This window comes from Phocoena phocoena, chromosome 5, assembly GCF_963924675.1.
Source record: "Phocoena phocoena chromosome 5, mPhoPho1.1, whole genome shotgun sequence".
NCBI classification, from domain to species: Eukaryota; Metazoa; Chordata; class Mammalia; order Artiodactyla; family Phocoenidae; genus Phocoena; species Phocoena phocoena.
In genome coordinates, this window is record NC_089223.1 from 70,880,754 (window position 1) to 70,904,988 (window position 24,235).

At 36.2% G+C, this 24,235-nt stretch overlaps 1 protein-coding gene across 1 annotated transcript in view; it reads left to right on the forward strand.

The window, feature by feature from the left end:
* Positions 1-11,029: 11,029 nt before the first annotated feature.
* YIPF7 (Yip1 domain family member 7) overlaps positions 11,030-24,235 on the forward strand; it is a 28,686-nt gene continuing 15,480 nt past the window's right edge. Inside the window, exons 1-3 of the mRNA XM_065877991.1 lie at positions 11,030-11,088; positions 12,641-12,757; positions 18,659-18,817. Coding sequence (XP_065734063.1) covers positions 12,642-12,757; positions 18,659-18,817 — 275 coding nt within the window. The 5' untranslated portion in view covers positions 11,030-11,088; position 12,641. The remainder of the gene's footprint in view (positions 11,089-12,640; positions 12,758-18,658; positions 18,818-24,235) is intronic.

Sequence of the window (24,235 nt, forward strand, 5' to 3'; positions counted from 1 at the left end):
CGGAGCCTGTGCTCCGCAACGGGAGAGGCTACAACAGTGAAAGGCCCGCGTACCGTAAAAAAAAAATAGTTTTAGGGTCACAACAAAATGGAAAGTAAGGTACAGAGATTTCCCATATCCTCTGTGTGCTGCGTATTAATTAATTCTTCCTCCTCCCAACCCCTGGCAATCACTGACTGTTTTTTTACTGTCTCCTTAGTTTTGCCTTTTCCAAAATATCGTATAGTTGGAAACATACAGGATATAGCATTTTCAGTCTGGCTTCTTTCACTTAGTAATAAGCATGTAATATTTCTATATGTCTTTGCATAGTTTGATCACTTATTTCTTTTTAGCACTGAATAGTATTCCATTGTGTGGATACACCACAGTTATTTATCCTCTCACAGACTGAAGAACATCTTGGCTGCTTCCAAGTTTTGGCAGTTACAAATAAAGCTGCTGTAAACATCAATGTGCAGGTTTTGGTGTAGACATAAGTTTTCAACTCCTTTGGGTAAATACCAAGGAATGTGATGCATCTATTTTTTAATAGAAATGTTTGTCTTTAATATTTGCTGTTATCAATTAATTTATCAGTTTTGCTAATTACTATGAGTTATTACTGTTTCTAACTCCATGATCTATATATCACATGATATACATATATACATATATATAATATATATATATATATATATATATACTAAAACAAGCTCATGTAAGTTATAAAGGCCATTCCATGATGTGAGAAATATATTTTAAATGGTCAGTCCTGAAAATCAATTCTGTCAAATGAATTTGGGAGTGTATGCATTATTAGTCTTCTTTGTTAAATGCTGTGAACAAGAATAGTGGATATTCAATTTATCATTGAATCAATTTACCAGTTAATTGGGAGCACAGAGAAGTAAACATATGTGAAACAATTTTAATAAACTGCAAATTGGAAATGACTGAGAAAAAAGAAGTTAAAATTGATGAGGATTTCACTATGTTATGTGATATTTTAGAGTATGTTACTCTGATAAAATGTTAAGAAATCCTGTTACACAATTTTTATTCATAATGCATATATATTAATCTTGACAAAATTCTAAAAAATGATACAAAAATGTTCAGTTACCTTATTTAGTTTTCATTAATTCAACAATTTTCATTGAGCATTGACTATATCCAGGTACTGTGCTATATACTATGATGAAATACAAATGTAAATAAGCTCTAAACTATCGTCCCAGGATGGAATATAAGCCCTGGATATAATTATGGCAAGTGGTAAATTATGGCTGTAATGAGATACGTAAAAGAAAGATTTTCAACTTATAGCAGTAATTGCCTGTGATATATTTAGCCTAAATTCTGTGTTTCACCACAAATGCTTCTAACCAACTGAAGCTATTAGGCCATCAGGTACATTGAACTTTCACCAGCTATAGCGCAAGTGATATACTTTTGGGCCTGTGGTTTTCTCTTTAACACTGGGCACAACAGAAAGACCCTTTCCTGACCAATGTACCATGGGGCTTATTTTTTAACTAACCTTGTAGAGACTTACGTACCCCTGCGCTTTATCCAGAAAATAAACACCAGTCCTCATCTAAGATAACCACCATGAACTCCCACCACTTCCCTAGCTCATAATGCTTCCTGCAGTTTCCCCTCAGAAAACTTTTCATTGAATTTTTCACAGGTGTGTGTTCTCTTGCTTTGCCAGTCAGTAAATTCTGTGCTCACTTTGATGATCACAATAGTGGTTCTGTTGTTTCCTTCCGAGCTTTGGAAATCAGAGCCAAAACATTCCTCTCTTAAAGCCTAAAATCTATCTGTAAGAGATGAGATCATGAATATCCAAAACCACTTCAAAAAAAAGGAATGGTGTACAGGTCAGAATGGTTGGTATAACTTAATAAATGGTTTCAGTATAGCTGAAGAAAAACATGCGTCCATCAGAATGAAGATAAACAAGAAACAAAAAAAGAAGAAAGGGTTCAAGAAGCAAAGGTTGACAGTGCCTTTACAGGGTCCACAGCTGTGAGTTCCTTGAACCAAGAACTTTATCTGCTGGCCAGACGTGGAAGCATAGAGAGCTGAAATAAAGTCCCCAGGCTCTGATTCCACCTCACTAACTAATCTTCCAATTATCTTCTGCCTTGCATATAGATTTCTCTGCAACATTCTTGGTCAAATGTACCTTTTCAGGTTTGAAGTTTAAGATTTGAAGCCCAGTAATTCTCACCTCTCATGAATGATGTCTCCTCCCTGGTATGAAAGATTTAGGATTAAGGGGACGACACGAAGACACATATGCACTTTTTATAAGCGACTACAAATATACATATTGCAACAAAAAGAACATGTACTAGTTGCAAAGTTTGTGTAAGAATTCTTACTGTCCAAAAATTGTACCAACTTCCACTGAGAGAACAGCGAAGTATCTGCTCAGTGAATATGCTGCCTCCCTTTTTGAGTTTTTTACGGATCGATTTATAACCAACCTCACAATTAATAGTTCTTCCCACTACAGTCCCTTTTATCACTTGGGCCACTCATGTGGCTGCTGTGGAACACTAACATTCCTAAAATCGCTACAGTTTAATTGAGAGGGTCTATAACTGTAGTGTAAGCCCTGACATTTGGGTCTTTTCTCTTTGTAATGCTCTCTCTCTCTCCTACCTCTCTGTGTGGCCCCAGTTGTGCTATGTAATTTCCAGAACTTGTAAGTAATAAACCTTGTTTCTTTCAAAGTTTCCTGTGATTATCACTGAGGGCATCTGGCAACATAAGAATGCCAAGGGCCAGTCCAGCCACAGCATTGGTGTAAAATCTAGATCTCCAAGGGTCTCAGGAAACTTCCTAAGTCATTTCTATGGGTGGGCTGTCCTTGTGCACTTGTTCCTCGATGGTTAAAATCATTTTTCTTGGGAATTCCCTGGTGGTCCAGTGGTCAGGACTCTGTGCCCCACTGCAGGTGGCCAGGGTTCGATCCCTGGTCTGGGAACTAAGATCCCACATGCCGCACAGCGTGGGCAAAAAAACCAAAAAAACATTTTTCTCACTACAGAGTCCTCAGCTTTATCATAGAAATTTTGCCCAGACTCCGGCAACAGATGATTCCAAGTATTTTCAGATAGTGGAATACTGATCTTTTTTCTAAATCACCATAGGTATTATGCTGGGAATTGTGAAGTAATTTTGTAGCCTAGTGCCATTTTAAACAAGAGACTCCAGATTTTTTTTTTAAGAAAATAAAGTTGTATTCAAAATATTATTTTGTTACTCTGTATGCTACTTTCCCCAGCTCATATTAGTGAATGAAAATATAAATACTGCAAAGAAGAGAGTTTTCCATGATAGGGCTCCTCTGTATCAAGGCAATGTTTAAGTTAACATCCTATTAAGTTAAAACTCTAAGCTGTAAGTAGCTCGTGAGGTCCTCATGCCAAACGAAGGTCACGATATTGTTTTATGAAATAGAATTTGTACATTGACAGTTACATTTAGATATAGGCCATGTCTGATAATTTTTTAAAATTCTGTAACTACCTTCACCCAGTGAATATAATAAAATATTCAGTTTAAACTTGGAATATCTTGGAAAAAATCTCAGTAATGGTACAGTTGCAAAGGTATAATAATGGCAGAGCATTAGGAAAGAGTTTGCCCTTCACTGATGAAAGCAATATAGCCAGTATATGCTTCTGTCTTTACTGATTGGTGCCTAAGGGAGTTTAGTCAAAATAATAAGGAGTATCTTGGCAATAAAGTTCATTCTTAGCCTTTCTGTTATTAGAAATCTTATTTCTTTATTAAAAAATGAGATGCATGCTGAAGAAATGTTTTATGTCTATAGTAATCACAACCTGTCTACATGACAATTATAAGTACTCTTCCCACCTACCACCATCTTCTGGGTAAAATGGATTTTTCATACAAATTTGTATACTATTAAAGTAGAGTTTGCTAAAAACATTTATGTGTTGAGTGACTGTGAATAATGAACACAAGAGTAAATACAGGCACCTTCTATTGATCCAACTTCTTTTCCATCTAGAAGTTATGGGCCATGAACAAAAAACAATGGAGTCATTTATGTCAAAATGGAGCTGGGAGACTACTAGGGAAGAGGAACTGACACATGTCCACATCTGGATGCAACATAAACTTTTGATTAGGCCATCCTGAGACCACCTGGGACTTGTTTTCTTTACTCTCTAGAGACGGCAGCTTAGCAACCAACCTGCTGCCCACAAGTGACTGAATGCCTGCGACACCAATCATAGTTCTGTAAAAATAACCTGCTGTGGAAAGTCTTGTAAGTTGCCTTTATAAACTCCCGCCATTTTCCATTTACCTCGGAGCACCTTTGAGTTGCTACTCCAATCTATGCCTCCTGAATTGCAATACTTAAAACCTCAAGTAAACTTTCTCTTATTCGCAGCTTTTTGTGTGTTTTTGTTGTTGTTGTTGATAAGTGTAATCATCATAATCATAACAGATAACATTTATTAAGCATTTGCAACTTGCGCCTGCCTGTGTTAATTGTTCCTGTTCAAAATTCTGTTTAATCCTCATATTTTATACACAAATTTATTTATACATGTACATGTATACACACATATAAATTATATATATGTATCTATTGATTAATAATTTAGGTATATTATGAAACACAGGGAAAAATAAAATTAAGTTCATGAGATAAAGATAAAATACATAGTAGCTACGAGGTAGGAAAAAATTTTATTCCTGCTTTATGAATGAGGGAGCTGAGGATCCGTGTGGTTAGATAACCTGTGGAGGAACTTATGTAATTCCTAGGAAAATTTTCCTATAAAATTAGTTATATCAGTATGCTAAATTTATATTGTATGTAAATTTAATTCATTATATTTAAAAATGATTATTATAATAATACGGTTACTAAGAACATACAAATTAACTACTACTCATATCAATTTTCATAATTTCAGGTGTAAATTATATTTTGCTAACAGTTAGTTGCTATCAAACTAAAAACTTGTACATGTTCAGTAATAATTCTGCCAGATTCCAATTTTTTCTTCTAAGACAAAAGTGGAAGCTAACAAGAAATAGCCAAATTAAACGTCAGGGATAACTATGTTAGCATTAATGAAAGAAAACCCTGTAATTTTCTTTTCTTTTCTTTTCTTGTCATAGGACACATTGAACTCTTTAAAATTCATGCAACGAAACAGAATTTTATGTCCACTTTCATATGACTGTGTAATATTCAGGGCTGCAGTTTCAGGCTTATAAAATAGAAGCAGCATGGTCTTTAAAGGGCAGATGATCAGGAGCAAATCTTATGTGGTATTAACAAAAGCAGCATGTAGAGAACACTGAGCAAAATGTATTTTAAAAAGTAATGGAACACAGCATGTATTATTTTTTCTGCCTTAATAAGAGTAGTAATTTATAGTATAATGCACATTAAATTGCAATACAGACTGCCAAAATAATTACTTGATAAACACTGATAGCAAACAACCCACTTGTCTTTCGGCAGAGGTAGAAAATGATGACATATTTTTCTCCTGGTGCACTGGCAGCTCTGTTCAGCTGAAAATAATTTGTTGGAGATTGTGAATAAATATCGTTTAGTATTTTCAAACCGGTACATCCCAAAACTAGTGTTTCAGACAGCCATTGATAGTGTTTTCGGGGAAACAGTCTGAGTTATGAAAGGAAATGGGGCTGAGTGAGAGAACTGATTTTCCAGATTAGGCTCTGTCACATATTAGGTGTATGACTGTGCAGAAGTCAGCCTCTTGGAGCCTCTATTTTTATATCGAAAGGTTACAGTAATGGATGTCATAATCATATGTGATTCTTAGAGAGAATTACACAATTGAAATACTGGTTTCTGAGTAGGAGGGATTAATAGTAGTGATTATTCACCCAACCATCTAACCCCTAATCCTTTAATTTAACATAAATATGTATGTGTAATTGTCAGGTACAGGGCAAATTATTTCAGATACAGCTGTTGATCAACTTACAATCTTTTGACACTTGACAGATCACCAGAGGGAGATTAAGAAATTACAGATGGGGATTCTTCTCCTTATTCCCACTGCAAATTGCAGTCAGCAACCACAAAAGAAACTTTTTCCTGATTTGGCAAGTCACTGTCCATTAATGGTATGATTTTTACAGTCTTTATTACGTACACTTGTATGACCACCTACTGGATCTGCTACTTTAAAAAGAGTATTTCACTTTAGTGAATAGTTACAAACAAAAGTCTAAGTGGGAGAACGCAGGAGCACACACCAGGGTGACAGCAGTTGAGATGGAGAGAGTTAGTGGGAGATATATTTTACAGATAGAATCAATACAATTCACTGAAGGATTAGATGATTTTTGATTTGAATGAGTGGTTTGTAATGTCATCTCCTGAAATGGAGAAGAGAGAGTTGGGTTGGGGAAGGTAGAAATTTAAAAAAAAAATCAGTTTGGATTATGTCAAGTTTGAATTGTCTATAATATAAACAGTTTGGAGCTGAGAAAAAATGTGAGGGCTACATATGTGACTTCAGGAACTCTCTCTATATAGATGGTCTATAAAGCCAGGGGAATGGATGAGATGACCCCAGAAGAGAGTTTAGAGAGGGGACAGAGAAAAGCGAGGAAAGGATGGCGGGAAGGAGAAAGGGAAAGGAAAGGAAAGCGGCTGTGAGTAGAACATGGTCTTTACATCGGGTGAGAATCCTTATTCATATTATCCAGTCTTTTTGATCATTCAGAACCCAGAAATAATTATTTAAGTAGATGAGCTAAATTAATCAATTGATCAGGCTGACTATAATATCAATTTCAACTCTGTCCTTCAACATACATTATAACAATTGGGTAATTCATTAATGGAAATAAATATTTACATGTATGTTTTATACATATACAGTGTTACACGTATAAGAGTAGCTTCAAAGTATTCTGGCATGTATTAATGGTCCATTAAAGCACTTGTCAGGAGAATGAAGTCATTTGGTCTTCAATGTTTCATGCCTTACAGTTCACTTGAGGCTTAGATTGATTGCATTTTTATATGCCATTTTTGCTTCTCATTTTTCTGCAATTCATTTAATCAAGCTGGTTTTTCATGAAAAAAAACTAAGTTGAAAAGTACAAAACCACAAAGTAAGTTTAAAATTTAACTAAATGGACTAAGATTGAAAATATTATCTTTGGCAAACTTTTCAATGACTTTGTACATCAGAAAAAAGAATGCACTCTGAGTCCTTGCTGTTACAGGGAGAGACTTACGTTCTCACATAAAAAACTTTGAAAGGAGGAATAGAAAGAATGATGATCTAAATTTGGCTACCGTATAGCAACCTGGCCTTTTTCCATAATGTTGATACACTAGGATGGGGAAGTTGTCAGGATTCTAGAAATCATCTTCAGTAATTATCCCTCTCTTCTCCCTCCTATGCAATAGAAATTAAACCCTATAAAATCTTCTTTCCACATATCTTTTGCACCTGTTTAGTCCTCTCCACCTGCACTGGACCCTCCCCAGTTCAGACAACTTCACATCATTTCCCTGGAATGAACTCTCTTCCTTACTTCGGCACCTGCTCTAGTCCTGACCCCTTCAATTCATCCCTCTGTAACTGAAAATGGAGTCCTGCTTCTCGCTGCTCAAAAGCCAATAAAGAGACCTGGTTGATGGAAAGGAAAGTTTGCTTTATTTTGGATGCCGGCAACCGGCATGGTGGTGGGGAGGGGGGACTCCCACCCAAAGGCCGATTCCCCCCCACCCCCCGACAATCAGAGGGAGGGGCTACCTGCAGAAACAGCGCACTCAGCTCTGACAGCCATCTTGAAATTGGTCATGCAGTGGTCAAACCAGCGTCATCTTGATTGCTTTAGGTACAGTTAGTCTTCAGTTTGAGGGTCTGTTTGTTCTCGCTTCTTTGAGGCCAATTCTTGGAATTGTGGCAGCTTATGTCATGGCTACCATCTGGTCATCATGTAGTTAACTTCTTCCACCGGGTGTGGGTTTCAGTATCTGTAAGACAGCTCACAGGATATGGCTCAGAATATTATCTACAGCCCCTGAGGAGGAACTAGAGGTCCTTGACTATGTTTATGACTAAACTATTATTATTTGGTCTCTTTTGACTGTTTTCCTTTGCTTCTGCATTTTCTCACTTCTCTGATTAAATTTATTCTTTGGCTAAAGTTTTTCCACAGACAAAAAGCAGGCAGGACGCAGGGGGTGGGGGGAGGACCATAGGGTCCTGCTCCATTTCATTTCCCTCAGCTGCCAAGACTTTTCTACCAGTTCTCCCACTTCCACTGCTACCCTAGTCCAAGCCACCTGTATATCATGCATGTGTTACTGCCACAACATCCTCCTGACAGGTCTCCTTCTGCAATTTCTGCACAAGATTGATATCATCCTATGCTTAAAAACCTGCAGTGGCATCTTATTTCAATCATAATCAAATCTAGACTCCTTACCATGGCCTTTATGATCTGGCCTCTGCCTACGTCTGTTACCTCATCTCCTTCAACTTTTCTTTGATTCAAAATCACAACCACGTGGCTTTTTCCCTAAGCTACCAACTGCCAGTTCCTTGCCATCTCAGAGCATTTGATTTGTATCCTCTTCACATAGTCTTTCAAGTGGCTTCTTCTCATCAACCAGGTCTCAATTCGAATGACCTTCTTAAGAGGACTTCACTGAACACTCCAATTTTCTCCCTTTTGCACTCTCCATCTTAACAGTATATGATCACTTCTTGATAGATTTTGGTTAATTCATGAAATTGTCTTGGATAAATTGTGAACTCTGGACTCAGCCTACCAGGTTGCAAACACTGGCTTTTCCACCAACTAGCTTCCACCTGGGCAAGTTATTTAATCTCTACTTCTTTTTCTGTAAAATGGGATAATAATACTTCATAAGGTTGTTGCGAAAGTTAAATGACTTAAACCTTAAGTTCATGGAACAGTACCTGGCTGGTCATTGTTATTTATTGTAGATATAGTAGAATTGATGCTAAAATATAGCTCTTGAAATGCAGGTCTATTTAGTTCATCCACTTCTGTAATTACGACATCTAGAATACAGTCTGGTATTCAATAGATCCTCAAAAAATGCATGACTCATTATTACCTGACTGGTTACCTGGCAAAAGATATCTCTGATTAAAGAAATTCAAATTCCAAATCTTTTAAAATAATGTGGAAAAATTTACTTTACCATTCTGCCGTTGGCTCTGGTTGAAAGTTCCAAAATGCCACATAATCTACCCTTGAACAGTAGATTTCAGTTACTGAGATCTGGATACATGGAGAGTTTCACATTCTATAAAGGAAAGTCAGCAAGAAGCAGATGGCAGGGGAACCTGACCTCCAGCCATGATGTTGATATTAAGGACAAAACCACCAGATCCAGATAGGTATTGGGAGTATTAGCCAGGGTACCTGTGTCAGAACTAGGGAGAAACCTCCTGGAAGTAAACTTCAGATGTAAAGGGAACCAATTCAGGCAGTTTCCTGGGATGGAAATTAATGTGATGCTAAATTATTTGTGGTACCAATTCCAACATGTTGCAGGGGGGTGGTTCCCATGCAGCACCAAACAGTTCTTGGGACACCAGGTGGGTGTCCTATAATTCAACTCAATCTGACAGTATCTACCTAGAGATAGCGTCAGATTCCATAGGTTAAGAGCTCAGTTCCAACAGAATGTCTCTCCCACCCCCATCAGATACCAGTAGCTAGACCAGGTTGTTACCTGTACTTCTGACCCATGGGCTATAAATCAGAGGTTACCACGATCTCCTCCTGGGATTCAATTTATTTGCAAGAGTGGCTCCCAAAGCTCAGAGAAATCAATTTACTTACTAGACTATTAGTTTACTTTGAAAGGATATAACTCAGGAACAGCCAGATGGAAGAGATTCATAGGGCAAGGTATGGTGAAAGGGTGCAGAGTTTCCATGCCCTCTCCACAAGGGTGCCACTCTCCCAGCACCTCCACATGTTTACCAATCCAGAACCTCTCCAAACACCATCCTTTTGAGGTTTTATGAAAGCTCCATTATATAGTCATGATTGATTAAATCATAGGCCATTGGCAACTGATTCAACATCTAGACCCTCTTCCCTTCTCAGAAGTTAGGATAGGAATGACAGTTCCAACCCTCTAATCACATTATTGGCTCCATTGGCAGCCAGCCCCCATCCTTAGGTGACGTCCCAAAATTACCTCATTAACATATCGAAACACCTTTGTCACTCTCAACACTTAGAAAATTCCAAGGGTTTTGGGAGCTATGAGTGAGGAACCATGAGCAAAGACCAAATATATATATGAGAAATGTATTTTGGTCAACTGAATGACCATATATATATTTTTCTTATAAATCACAATATCATACGTGCCTTTCAGTGGTCAAGATTGGGTCAAAAATGAGAGAGAACATGCCCTATAAATGAGGAATGCTCCTAGATCACATTAGCATATCCATTTGGGGCTGTGATGGAGAAGTAAGAAGTAGGGAAAAATATCAGAGGTAGATCATGGGTAGTCTTCCTAAACGTTGTTTATATAAACTGAATGGTTCATATTTGGATAAAATTGATAACATTCATTTTCAGATTGTTGCTAAGATCATCATGCTAAGATCATGTACCATATATTGATTTTTACTGCATATTATTAGGAAATCTTGTCTAGGGTGAATTACTCTCATAGGCTAAAAAGCAGAAGGAGTGTTAAGGCTTCTTTATTGTTTGCCTCAAATAAATGACTTTATATCATTGTTTAAGGGTATATTAGTCACAGAAGGAAACTGAATCCACCATTTACTTTATCAAATTTTCTCTACACCATTCACTGTGTTTATACACTTTAACAAGTATTACAAGATACTGTGTTTGGCTTTTGGCAGGTTTTTGTTTGTTTGTTTTTTTTTTTTTGGCTGTAGCATCTGTTCAGAGTGTCAGAGTACAAATTTAGAATCTTATATATATAGCCAGCAGGTCATCTTTTCATGAGCTGTTGTTAAAAATTTCTCAGATAAAGCAACATTTGTTGGAGGATCTCTCGACTAAAATAACATAAAGGTATGTGTCTGATCCTTCTAAAAAATTTGGCATTTAAACAAAATATAAAGCTGGGTTATGTAAGGACTTTAATACCTATAGTCATATTACATAAAGCTTTGCATGTTCTGAAAACTTACTGTATTTTCCAGTAAAATTACTCTCTATGCTTTATAATAATATATTTTCATGGACTGAGAAAGTTCTGCTCTTAAGCTTTAAATTCTTTAAATTATAAGTTGTTAAAAGATTTAACACTCTCCTAGTCCTGATTTTAGTTTATATAATCATAGTTACTTTTATATACATTACTAATGAAAAATCTTGACTTCTTATATCAGATGTATGAATCTAATTTTAGAAAAGCTTTCTGTATTTTTACTGAGCTGAAAAAAATTTGATATATTTGACAACTGTTACTTGCATATTTCTGATTAATGAGGCCCTTAGAGCTAAGGCTGTTTATGCAGTTTCATTTGAAATTTATTGTAAGTAGTATTCCATAGATTTATTATAATTATATGGATTACTGTTAGTGATTTTTAAATTCATTCTTTTGAAATAGAAAGCTTTTCAAAGAAAAAATAAAGGTTAAAATGTTGAGTTGAAAACCATATCTGTCAGGTTGAAAAGATTCTTTACTCCATTCTCTAATTTTCATCCAAAGAGACACTATCACCCACTTTGCTATTGTTTTCTTTCCCCACCTTTTCCTCCTGTCAAGTCTTTCTTTTTCCCTCTGCTATTCTAAACCGTTAGGTCTATATCAAGATCACGCACTCCTCTTCATTCCCAGAAGTGAATAAAAACTATGTAGATGGTGTATGGAAAGATAGACTCTGTTCCTGTAGCAGAATTGAGCCTTTCTCCCTCTGACTTAGCATAAGCCTAAGTGCAGCAGGCAGAGCAAGAGAAAAGGAAAATGTTTCAAACACCTTTTAGGAATTATTAAGTAGAACTAGGAGATTAGTTTTTAGAGTTTTGTCTATGTTTTGGGGAGAAGAGAGGCTGTTAGCACACTTTAAAGCTCTATGAGAAAATCAAACATTATTATTATTATTAGCTGTTTGCTTTCTGGCCTTGCAACAAGATATATAAATATATATATATATATATATATATATATATATATAGATAGATAGATAGATACACACACACATATATATGTATATATATATGTATATCTATCTCTCTCTATATATATATTCTTATAGTGGGGAACTAACATTGTTTAAGGGAAAACTTTCTAGATGTATACCAACTTTTAAACTTTTTCTCTTAAACTGCTGAGAATAAGGTATTAGGTGAAGAATTTTTTTTTTCAGATCAGTTAAAGTCAATTTAGTCCAAGTCACAGTCCTAGTGAGTGAAAACTTCAGAAAAGTGAATTGAAGATATAGGTTTTGTAAATGACTTTCTAGCATACATTTCCACACCCTTCCCCCATTCAAAGACTACCTTGTTCTCTAATAGGAATCCTGCCATAATCACAGCATCTATTAATCCTTGTAAATACCTCAAGGGAACCTTTATTGACTCCTAAACTTCTGCATTCTTCACTCTTACTTTTCAGGATGTCAAACTTGGGACAATTTGACTCCGACTTTTACCAATCTAATTATAACATTGAAAATCAGGAGCAGAGTTATAACAATTCTAACGCCTATGGAAATCTTTATGGATCTAGAAAGTAAGTACTTGACACTGAGAAAATATGTTCTCATTTTAAGAATTCATAATATTTTGACAGGGAGTTTCAGGTAGGGAGTTTCCCCTGAGGGAAGCAAAACCTCTCCCCACTGTATCTCAGTAAAATGCCCAAGAAGAAATGTTAGGAAAGGGCAGAGAAATGAATTCAGTTTCCCATGAATGGCCTTGATCGCCTCAGGCGATCAAGGTGAAAGACTTGTCGCCTCAGGTGAAAGACTTGTCGCCTCAGGTGAAAGACTTGTCTCCTCTTTTCAAAACATCACTTAACCGGGAGCATGAATACAGGCCCTGGACAAACAGAAAACATTTTCCTTTTACCTGATATTTCCCAGGATACTGCTCAAGAAACCGATTTTATTCAACTTAATAAACATTTACTGAGTGCCTGCATGTGTGTCGGAAATTAAGAAAGGCACTATAAACCTAAAGATAAAGAAGAAATCTATAATCTTTTCCCTCACAAAATTAAAAAATTTATATTGGAGAGGGGGACAATTAAATACGCTATTATAATACAGTGTGACAATTCTTAACTGAAATCGAGATAAATGTAATTCAGAATGTGTTAGTTATTTGAGTTGACAATTCAACTTGAGTTGAAAATAAATTTAAAAATGATTAAGAATTTAGTATTTACCCTCTACTAGTGCCCCAAATAGGGCAGTTAGAATGAGAAGAATTTGGTTCAATCTGGCTCTGGTATTTGTTTTTTGTCACATTGGGAAAGACAACTTCCCCAGCTGAGTGTGTTAAACTGAGAAATAAGGATGTTAATAATACCTACTTCGTGAGAATTGTCTGAAGAACAATTGTGATAATGTGCAGGAAAGTGTGTGTTAAAGTAAAACCATTATAATATACATGTTATTTTTTCATATAACTATAGTTTGCAGAAGCAATGGACACCATTGCCGAGTCACTTAAACATGCATTTGGTTACACAGTTGCTTCTTTAGATGTTCTTTTACATTAGTGAACTGTGAGAAGGGACAGAGAAATTAAGGAATTTTTCCAAGGTCACACAGCTAGTAAAAAATGGGGTTAGGCTACTAGTCCAAGGTTGTTGGATTAGACTAAGGGGCATATAATTTATTGTAAAATCAAGACATTTTTGAGAGTAAAATGTGTGCTATTAATAACAATGTTGGTACAATAAGAATAAACTGGATCATCTTAGGCAAACTGGGTTGTGTGGTTACTGTGCCATTCCAACAAGTTTAGGGCAAATAACCACATAAGAAATACTTCAAATTTATTCATTCTTGAAGCTTATTTTTCGAACACAGGTAAGTACCTTAAAAACTCCAGAATAAGGAGGAAAAAACAGAATAAATACAACAGGCAGTGGGGACTGTTCCGTTTCAACTACACCCAAGACAATTTGGATGTTGTTTTTATGGGCTGATGACTCCTGCAGACACAGGCAGATAGGTGCCGTTTTCACAAGCTACATCCTTACTACTCGTGCTGGACCACTGCTCTAAAGCGATAGGGAAAGGAATTGGTAACCAATGTTTTTAAAACTGTAGAAATTAAATAACTGGAATTTTATCTCCTTCATGCCCCTAGTCTATGTTGTCTAGCATTAGTCAAATTGCCATAAGAACTTCTTAAAATGAAAAGCAATCCATACCTCTATCTACCTATCTATCTGAATATTATCACCAGGCAAATTAAATGTGTTTAAAATATTTATAAGAAAAATGGGGGGAAAGGATAAAGCTGTCTAGAATTGGCTCAATCATTGCTGAATCCAACAACAGAAAAAGAAGTTCATTTTATTTCATTTACGATTTACAGTTTGGAAGGTCGAGAAAAACCAGAAAAGTGTATGATGGCCCAGGGAGTAGTTTGAGCATGAAGATATTACAGGACGGTAACTCAAAATATATAATTCACATGAAAGCTATCTAATAGGATTTTTCAGCTCTGTGCTCCTGTTTTATTGAAGGGATCCAGTGGCTTGCTGTTTCTTTTCTCCCTTCTCTTCTCCAGATGGAATAAGCACCTGGGCAGCACCTGCAATCCACATTTTCAGACTAAACGAAACTGAAAAGTCCAGTAAAAGAGAGACAAAGCTGTCTCCTTAAGCAGGGACTCAAACCACAGCCTTCTCCCCCCACCCCAGCCCACCCAATGTTCTTTCTCCATTTGATTGCACATATCAATGATGACCAGAAATCGAGATGACAAGGAGATGGAAATTGATATAACCAAGTGAGGGCAAGTTATGATCATATTGCAACAAGTTGATGGCCTGGCCTACTTCACATGCTTAGCATTTAAATCCAAGTCCTGATTTGGATGTGGTAACATTTAAATTCCAACCCACACTGCAAGTCTCAGGAATTAGAAAAGGGCATATTAGCTGTGGTACTTTTATGAGGTACATAAAACATGGAGTCAGGTCAGTGATTTACAAATGTGCATCAGATTAACTCCAGAAACGTGATCTTTTATTCATACAGTGAATAGTTCAATTAAAATGTACCCCAAATCAGAATAAGATGCTCATCGTACTGGCAAAAGACATAGGAATCCAGTAGCCAGTTATAATCAATTAGTCCCTCTCTCCCTGTCCCCTGCCCCATTCCCTCCTCCTCAGTATGAGAGCTCATTTTAAAACACTTGTTATGCTCAATGAATGGCATAGTGATCTGAAAGCTGGTTGAATGTGCTTATTATAAATGAAGATATTTATATTTTTAACCAAGTTTTCTTATTTTAGGATGAACAAGATGGAGTTTTCTCATTAAAAAAACAACTTAACTATCCAGTCATTCAGATAGGCATTATTTCCAATGACTGCAGCCAGTTTTCTAGGCTGTATATTCCCACTGCAGTTTCCAACTTTTGAAATGGGAAATCTATTCCAATTATTTAGAGTAAGAAATAGCTGTTTCTGCAGAAAGGTGACGACAACTGGAAAACTCCCTTTGAATGTTTCAGCAGGACTTTAACAGATAGATACTGAATCATCAGCTTTTCTGAATCTCTAGACCTGCTGTTCCTTTAGTGTTTCAAGCATAGTTAATGGCACATCATTATGTGTACCCGCTGGCTGAGCCAGGATCTGGGAATGTCATACAAGCCCATTCCCCCAGGGATCAGACTGAAAAAGGAAAGGAACATCAATTGACCCTCATGATGGAAGTCCATATAGTTTTGGAAAAACAAAGCCTCTAATAAAATATGTACCTATTGATTATGTGATGCCACAGAAAACTGACTCTGCAACAGACATAATTCTGAAACCACAGAAAGTATAACTGAGTCTTCTAACAGTGATCTTCTGTATTTACATTGGAAGGTGAATGTTAAGTCCTGTTGTCTCAGAAACAGTTAAATATTTTTCCCAAGCTGGAGGCCATGCCGTATCTTAACACAATATCATCTAAGTAAAGACAAGCCTCTTCAGGCTGGTTGGAACTGTATAACCCCATGTATAGGTGGTGAAAAGGGGAATATTGAAGAATTAGTGAGCATTCAGAGGGTTTGTATATGGACCAGGTGTGGCCATTGCTTCATGGCTTAGAGACGGAAAGCCAAGCCAGGCATGGGTGTAGTGGAGATTCTCCTGGTAGGAAAACAAAGGGTGGGTGGGATGTTGTCGAAGTCAGTCTGGGTGTTCCAGGGAAACCAAAATGGGAAAAAGCTAGAGATGATCAGCACAGAAGGAATACAAACTCTTGACTTCCTATTAATGTTGTTTTCTCTGAGGAAGTGGCAGACTGGGAGACAACAATTTGCAAATAGAGAAGATGCTGTTTCAGGGTGTGAGGAAGGTGTCTAGAATGCTTCAGTGTCAGTCTCGGGAAGAGAAGAGCATACAGATACTTAGCTAATGCTTATTGATCACTTTTTGTGTGTCCCACGCTAACCTAAGTGCTTTATTTATTTCAGTTAATTTAATTCATCATAACCTTATGAGTTCTATTATTGTCTTCATATTACAGATGAGGAAACCGAGGCACAGAATGTGAAATGATTTGCCTAAGATTATAAAATGGGGATTTGAACCCAGGCAGTCAGACTCCAGGAGTCCTGTTTGCTAAACACTCTACTTGGTTCAGGATACATCCTACGATGGGACTAGCATTACAGGCAGCAATATAATACATAGAGTTGGAAAGCAAAAGAAGGGAAAAATGACCAAGAATGTTGCCAGTCGTTCTAAAGGAGGCTTTTGCACTCACTTCACAGTTGTTTGAAATGATTTTTACAGGAATAGGAGATGCCTGTTAACAAAGCTAATATTTAAATCCTAGCAGCCAGAGTCCAGTGTTTATTCTGGTCTAATTCAGTTGAAAGTTGGAATAATGTGTTGAGTTAGAAATCATCAAAATTTCAGTATTTACCTTCTCAAAGAGCTAATTAAGATGCTCTGTAATCAAGGAAATCAAGGACCACTTTTTATGTTCCCTTCCCTTCCCTTCCCTTCCCTCTCCTCTCTTCTCCTCTCCTCTCCTCTTGTCTCCTCCCCTCCCCTCCCCCCCTTCCCTTCCCTTCCCTTCCCTTCCCTTCCCTTCCCTTCCCTTCCCTTCCCTTCCCTTCCCTTCCCTTTCCTTTCGGTAAAAACAATTTGAAATGACCAAATAACCTCATGGATGAGCCCTTTCTTCTTCCTTCCTTTCTCTTCCTGCAAGAAGTTATTTACTAAGATTGCTTTCCAACTTTCTCACGCAAATGGTGAAATAAAAACCAAATAAAAGCACAATCAAGGAAATACTGTAATATGGTGTTTCAACAAAACTAAACTGTACATTTCAAAAGACGGACAGTGAGGCCGGCTATGGAAGACTTTTAAGTCAGGTTCTCAAAGATAATTTGATTGTCAATAACTGTCTGGGAATAGCCAGAGCTAAAAAGTCTACTCCTTGATGGACAACGGTCAGTTTAGGTGTTTATTTTTTTCCTATGAATTGACTACTATTAAAATTTTGATTTTAAAAAATTTTTATTGAAATATAGTTGATTTACAATGTTGTGTTAGTTTCAGGTGTACAACAAAGTGATTCAGTTTTGTATATATATATATATATATATGTATATATATATTCTTCTTTTACAATCTCTTCCATTATAGGTTACTACAAGATATTGAGTATAGTTCCCTGTGCTATACAGTAGGTTCTTGTTGATTATCTATATTAAACATAGTAGTGTGTATATGTTAATTCCAAACTCCTAATTTATCTCTCCCCCTCTTTCCCCTATAGTAACCATAAGTTTGTTTTCTATGTCTGTGGGTCTATTTCCATTTTGTAAATAAGTTCATTTGTATCTTTTTTTTTAGATTCTACATATAAGCAATAGCATATGATATTTGTCTTTCTCTGTCTGTCTGACTTCACTTAGTATGATTATGATTTTTTACTTGCTGCCTCCGCAGATTTATAGGGAATGTCCTGTTTGGTGACTGTCCCTGAAAATCAGTGAAAAAGCAGCATTGTGTAGGGATCAGGGCATTGCTCAGACAGACAGTTTCAGTTCACAGTCCAGCACCTGAATGTTATTGTGTGTTACCAGGCAAGTCATTCAGTCTCCATGAACCTGTATTTCTTCTTCTGTAAGATGGGATTAAAACTACCGTTTTTACCTTGCAGAGTTTTAATTACATGAGAAAATGTGAAGGAGAGTGTCCAGCACATTGTAAATTATCAATACATGTTAGTCAATATGGATCATTCTTCTAGAGAGTTTTCTCACAACTAGTCACTTTTTTTGATTAAATTTAAACGTCAAGCAAGTTAATTCTTTCATGGGTAAATAGTCATAAAAACTAGGAGAAATCATAAAAGGAAAATTGTAGTTTCCTTCCTTGATTTGTCGTAATAGCCCTTTCTTAGATGTGTAAATATCAGTATTTTCCTTTTTCTAGACAACAAGCCAGTGAGCAGCCTCAGGCTGCCTTCGTCCCACCAGAGATGTTCGTGTCATCCAGTTATGCGGGACAATTCTTTCAGCCAGCATCCAACCAGGATTATTATTCACCGTCTTCTTACATTGACAGTTTTGATGAAGAGCCTCCTTTACTAGAAGATAAGTTAAGGAAGTGCTATTAATGTGTGTACAGCTCAAAGAACAATAGCAATAATCAGCTCTTAATGTGCGCTGTCAGCATGCCGCACACAGTGTTTTATGTGATTATTCCACATATAAACAAGAATCTGCCAGACCAACACACTTAAACCTTTGGGAGTTTGTCTCCTGTATGTGTGGGGACAATTGGAAGTAGATACGAGCTATTGCTGTGCTCGTCTTGCAGTTTTTAAAAGTTTCTTCACTGTTTCTTGAATGTGGACTCCCTGGCCATATCTAGACAACAGTGAAGACATCTTTTGGCAGAGTGATTATATCAGAGTAACCACAAGCATATCTTACTATTTTCTGCTATGTTTGCCTGGGAGCAAAATGGGTAGTTTCTCAGTACTCTTTTTTGTTGTCATGGAGAAAAGACAGGTTTTTTTCCCTTCCTGGCTCATGTGAGCCCGCACATCTCAGATAGATACGACTAAGTGGGAAGGAATATGATTCCAGTAAATAGCACTGTTGGTGGCAAGGAAACCTAGGGACCCTTGCAGTTAGAAGTGGCCTCCAAAGATTTCAGGCATCTTCCATCCATTGATTTTTTTTTTAATCCAGCCAATTTATATCTGCCACTTTTGTTCTTAAGGAATGTCAACATGATGCTAGAAAACTAAAGTTCACGGAGATTTATATTTGGAAGCCAACGGGCTTCCCTGGTGGTGCTGTGGTTGAGAGTTCGCCTGCCGATGCAGGGGACACGGCTTTGTGCCCCCGTCTGGGAAGATCCCACATGCCGCGGAGCGGCTGGGCACGTGAGCCATGGCCGCTGAGTCTGCGCGTCCGGAGCCTGTGCTCCGCAACGGGAGAGGCCACAGCAGTGAGAGGCCCGCGTACCGAAAAAAAAAAAAAAAAATTGGAAGCCAAGGAGAAATATTCACAGGCTAACTGCTCTAACTCTTTTGTATGTAGTCCAGTGAAAAGGGATAGGCTAAAATTCCCAATATTTCACATCAAAAGATCATTGTTTGCTTCTTATGAACACAGCCAGCCACCTGATAGTAAAACATTCTTCTCTCTTTGCCTTCAAATTAAGAAAAGAGGAAAGATTTAAACCATTCAGAAAAGCACAGAGATTTATATAATCGATTTGTTGGCTCTTTAGAAGCCAGTTAAGTTTTTGGATCAATTACGCTTAACCAATTCATTCTAATTTGCCTCTGCATCTGATATCTAACACCTGAAAGTTATAAGCTATTCTCATCAAGAATTTTCCTTGACTCCACCAACATCTCTACATAAAAAAACCTATCAATTGACTAATTATAAAATTAATCTATATTCAAAATAGAAATTTGGAAAATATAGAAACATATGAATAAAAATATTTAAAAATCACCAAAAATTTTGTCTCTGAGACATATCATTAATAATTTGATGTAATTTCTTCCATCCTTTATTCTGTTTTTCTATGAATATATACATATATACACTAAAAAATGAAATACTATATTTCTTTGACTATGAATATATTGGTAAATACTTAAAAATAAAAGTTGGATCATACTATGGGCATAAAGTTTTATATTTTTTAAAGTTACTTTATATCATAAGCATTTCTATACAGGCATTCTTTAAAGTCATTAAATGTTATTTGAAAATATGACATGTAATGGCTTCATAATATTTTACTATATACAAGTACTATAATTTAAATCTACCATAGAGGTCATTCTTTATAATCAATAATGCTTTGGTGAATATCATAGTAAAAACTTTGACCTGTACAGAATCTGTCCTTAGGATGGAATTATAACATTGGGATTACTGGGTCAAAAGTCATTTATACTGTCAGGCTAATCTAGAAAAATAATGAGCCAACAGACCTCCATAGTAGAATATGAAATGTCTTTGTTAATTTGATAGGCAAAAAGGCAAAAAAGAATACTTTTTATTTCTTGGTTACTAGAAAAGTTAGACATTTTTTTCATATGTTTATTGACTGTTTTATATGTTTTTTTCGTATGTTTATTGTTTTACATGTTTTTACTTCTTTCTGTTTTTCAAGTTCTTTGCCAGATTTCCTATTGGAATCTTAAGATTTTTCCTTTCCTTTTTTATTTATAGAGATATTTATATGGTAAAGATATTAATTATTGTCTGGAATATGTATTTCAAGCTTTTTTTCCCTAGGTTGTGTTTGCCATCTAATTTGTTTGTGGGATATTAGGGCATATAGTCATTTTATTAATCATGTTTATGTTTTTAACTCCACAATATTTTTCTTGGTAACTTTTCTTTCCAATTGCTCTTTTGTTTAGAATATATTTCTCCAGCTCTAGATACTGCTTATATCCTCTTGTAGATTCTTAAATTATCTTTTTGTTTTTCACTTAAATTTTTGATTCATTGAAAATTGTTTTAGGTTAGTACATGAAGTAGAATTTAACTTTTTTTTCTTTAATGATTAATCAATTTTTCCTGTAACATTTACTGAAAATAATCTTTTCTACTTGTCTCAGATGCCTCCATTCTAATATTCTAAACTCAAATACATTCTCCCATGATGTCTTCTTAAATTTCAAACAGGAAATATACTAGATTTCCCCTCCTATTACATCTCAGAGAAATTTCTAGATTGTTTTGTTTTCTCTTTGTGATTATCTCCACCAAATATATTGTATATTAGAAGAGAGAGTATCTGATATAATTTTGCATTTTGAGTCTATGAAATTTCTAGACTCTGATCCAATATGTTCTTCAGGCTGGGTGACTTTGTGAAAGCCTCAACCCTCATCTGTCTAAAAGATATAAAAAGACCATAGGCAGGATTTCTAGGATAAGATGATAAAAGACATTTGCTAGTTTTTATTGAGCGTACACCAAAACAACCTATAAAATTATGAAGTTATAATAATTAACATCCCTTGCACAAAAACATGCTATTTGAAAGTGCACTCATTTATTCCTTAAATACTTAGTTGTCTAAAAGACTTGTTTCGTTTTATGTAAGAATAATAACCTTTGCTATTTGATCATGTATAATCAATGTTAACAAATGCATCTTGAAGAATAATAGTCAATTCAAATCTGTCACACTAGAAAAATTACTGTGATATTTGGTATTTACATTTGTAGCATAGCCTGATGTTTACATTTGAAAGGCCAGTGCCACAATTTGCATAGTAAACAAAGATATTAATTCATTTTTATAACATATATATTGTATACTTTACTACCACTAGATGACAGCAAAACAATAAATTTTGCATTCAAATTTCAGAGCAGTTTCATCTTTTTTTATCTTGTAAAATAAGTTGTTATATTAGGCTATCTACAATTGATAAATAGGTATCTCATTTGCATACCTTATAATAAATTTGAAAACAAAATATTATGGAGATGTATTTTGGTAAAAAACACATAAAATATTTTTTCTTATGAAAATATTTAGTAGGTCTTATGTTCATTCATTGTTTCATGACTCCATGTTGAAACATGCAAAAGTTAATTATGCCATCAAATAAATGGCTGATATCAGTAATAATGTCTCATAAAGCATTTTCATCTGGGTTTCTTCAGGAATAATAGTTGAAATGTAAATGATTTGCTCACTATTTATTTAATTCAAATTAAATTCAAATTCTTTCTTTTCAAGCTTGGGTTGGCTAGCAATTGTCAACCTGGATGTGAAAAGAGTGAAAGATACACTTTCTATCCTAGTTCGGGCAACGTCTGGCTGACCTTCTAAAAATGTCTAGGCCCCTGTTAGAGCAAGGTCCCTGTATGTCATGGTGATCATTGAAAGTTCATCTAGTATTCTGTGTATAGAATGTCAGCTTTGCAAGGTGTTCAGGTGGTATACACAACTATAAAAGAAGTTGAATTATACCCTGTCTCTGACCAAAGAGCATTACTAAATCCTGGGAAGGGAAGCTGAATGGCAAGTACCAATGATTTAGGGAGACAATCCTTCACATGGGAGAGCTGGGCTCACTTCAAAAAGCTACAAACCTTATGAGATTAGATGCACATTGACTCGACCACAGCTATATGATTAAAAGCATGGGTTCTTTTTTTCTTTTGTACCCTCTTGTTTTGTACCCTATCCCTAGCCCCTGGCAACCACTTTTCTGCTCCAACTCTATGAGTTTGACTTAAAATTTTTTTAGACTCCACATACAAGTGATACCATGCAGTATTTGACTTTCTCTGTCTGGCTTATTTCACTTAGAAAAATGCTCTCAAGGGCCATTCATGTTGTCACAAATGACAGGATTTCCTTGTTTTTTTATGACTGAATAGTGTTCCAATGTGTATATATATATATATATATATATACCACAACTTTTTTACACATTCATCCATCAGTGTACACTTTGGTGGTTTCCATGTCTTGGCCGTTGCTGCTTTCAACACAGGGGTGCAGATATCTCTTTGATATTCTGTTTTTGTTTCCTTCAGATATATTCCCAGAAGTGGCATGGCTGGATCATACAGTAGTTTTATTTTTTATTTACATTTTTTTTTTTTTGCGGTATGCAGGCCTCTCACTGTTGTGGCCTCTCCCGCTGCGGAGCACAGGCTCCGGACACGCAGGCTCAGCGGCCATGGCTCACGGGCCCAGCCGCTCCACAGCATGTGGGATCTTCCCGGGCCGGGGCACGAACCCGTGTCCCCTGCATCGGCAGGCGGACTCTCAACCACTGTGCCACCAGGAAAGCCCAGTAGTTCTATTTTTAAAAAACATTTTGAGGAACCCCCATACTGTTCTCCATACTGGCTGCACCAATAAACATTCCCACGAAGAGTGTACAAATGTTCCCTTTTCTCCACATCCTTGCCAACACTTATTTCTTGTCTTTTTGATGTTAGCCATTCTAACAGGTGTGAGATGATATTGTGGTTTTGATTTGCATTTCCCTGATGATTAATGGTGTTGAGCACATTTTCATGTACCTGCTGGCCATTTGTGTGTCTTCTTTGGAAAAATTTCTGTTCAGTTCTTCTGTCCATTTTTTAATTGGACTATTTTATTTATTTAGTTTTCTATTACTGGCTCTGTGACTTTGGAAAAGTTCATCATTCCAAACCTCAGCCATCTGATGTACAAAGTAGGAATAAAATAACAGTACCAGCCTCAATGCATGTCAGTAAGACCAACACATGTAAATCTTGTAAGGCTTACAGCAAAATTCAGTAAAAATATTCAGTTAAAAAGAATTCCACTCTTTTTAGCTCAAATGTATGTACTTTATAGTAGTTTAGCTCCAGTTTTTCCTAACCTCCACCTCATCCATATTCAAATTTAAAATGAGAGAAGGAGGGTAACCAGCTTGATTACTGGTTCCTAAGTAGTGACGTTATATTCTCCTTTGTGAATGTCCTTTTTTTTCTACTCCAGATGCATCTTAAAGTTTATCTTTATAAG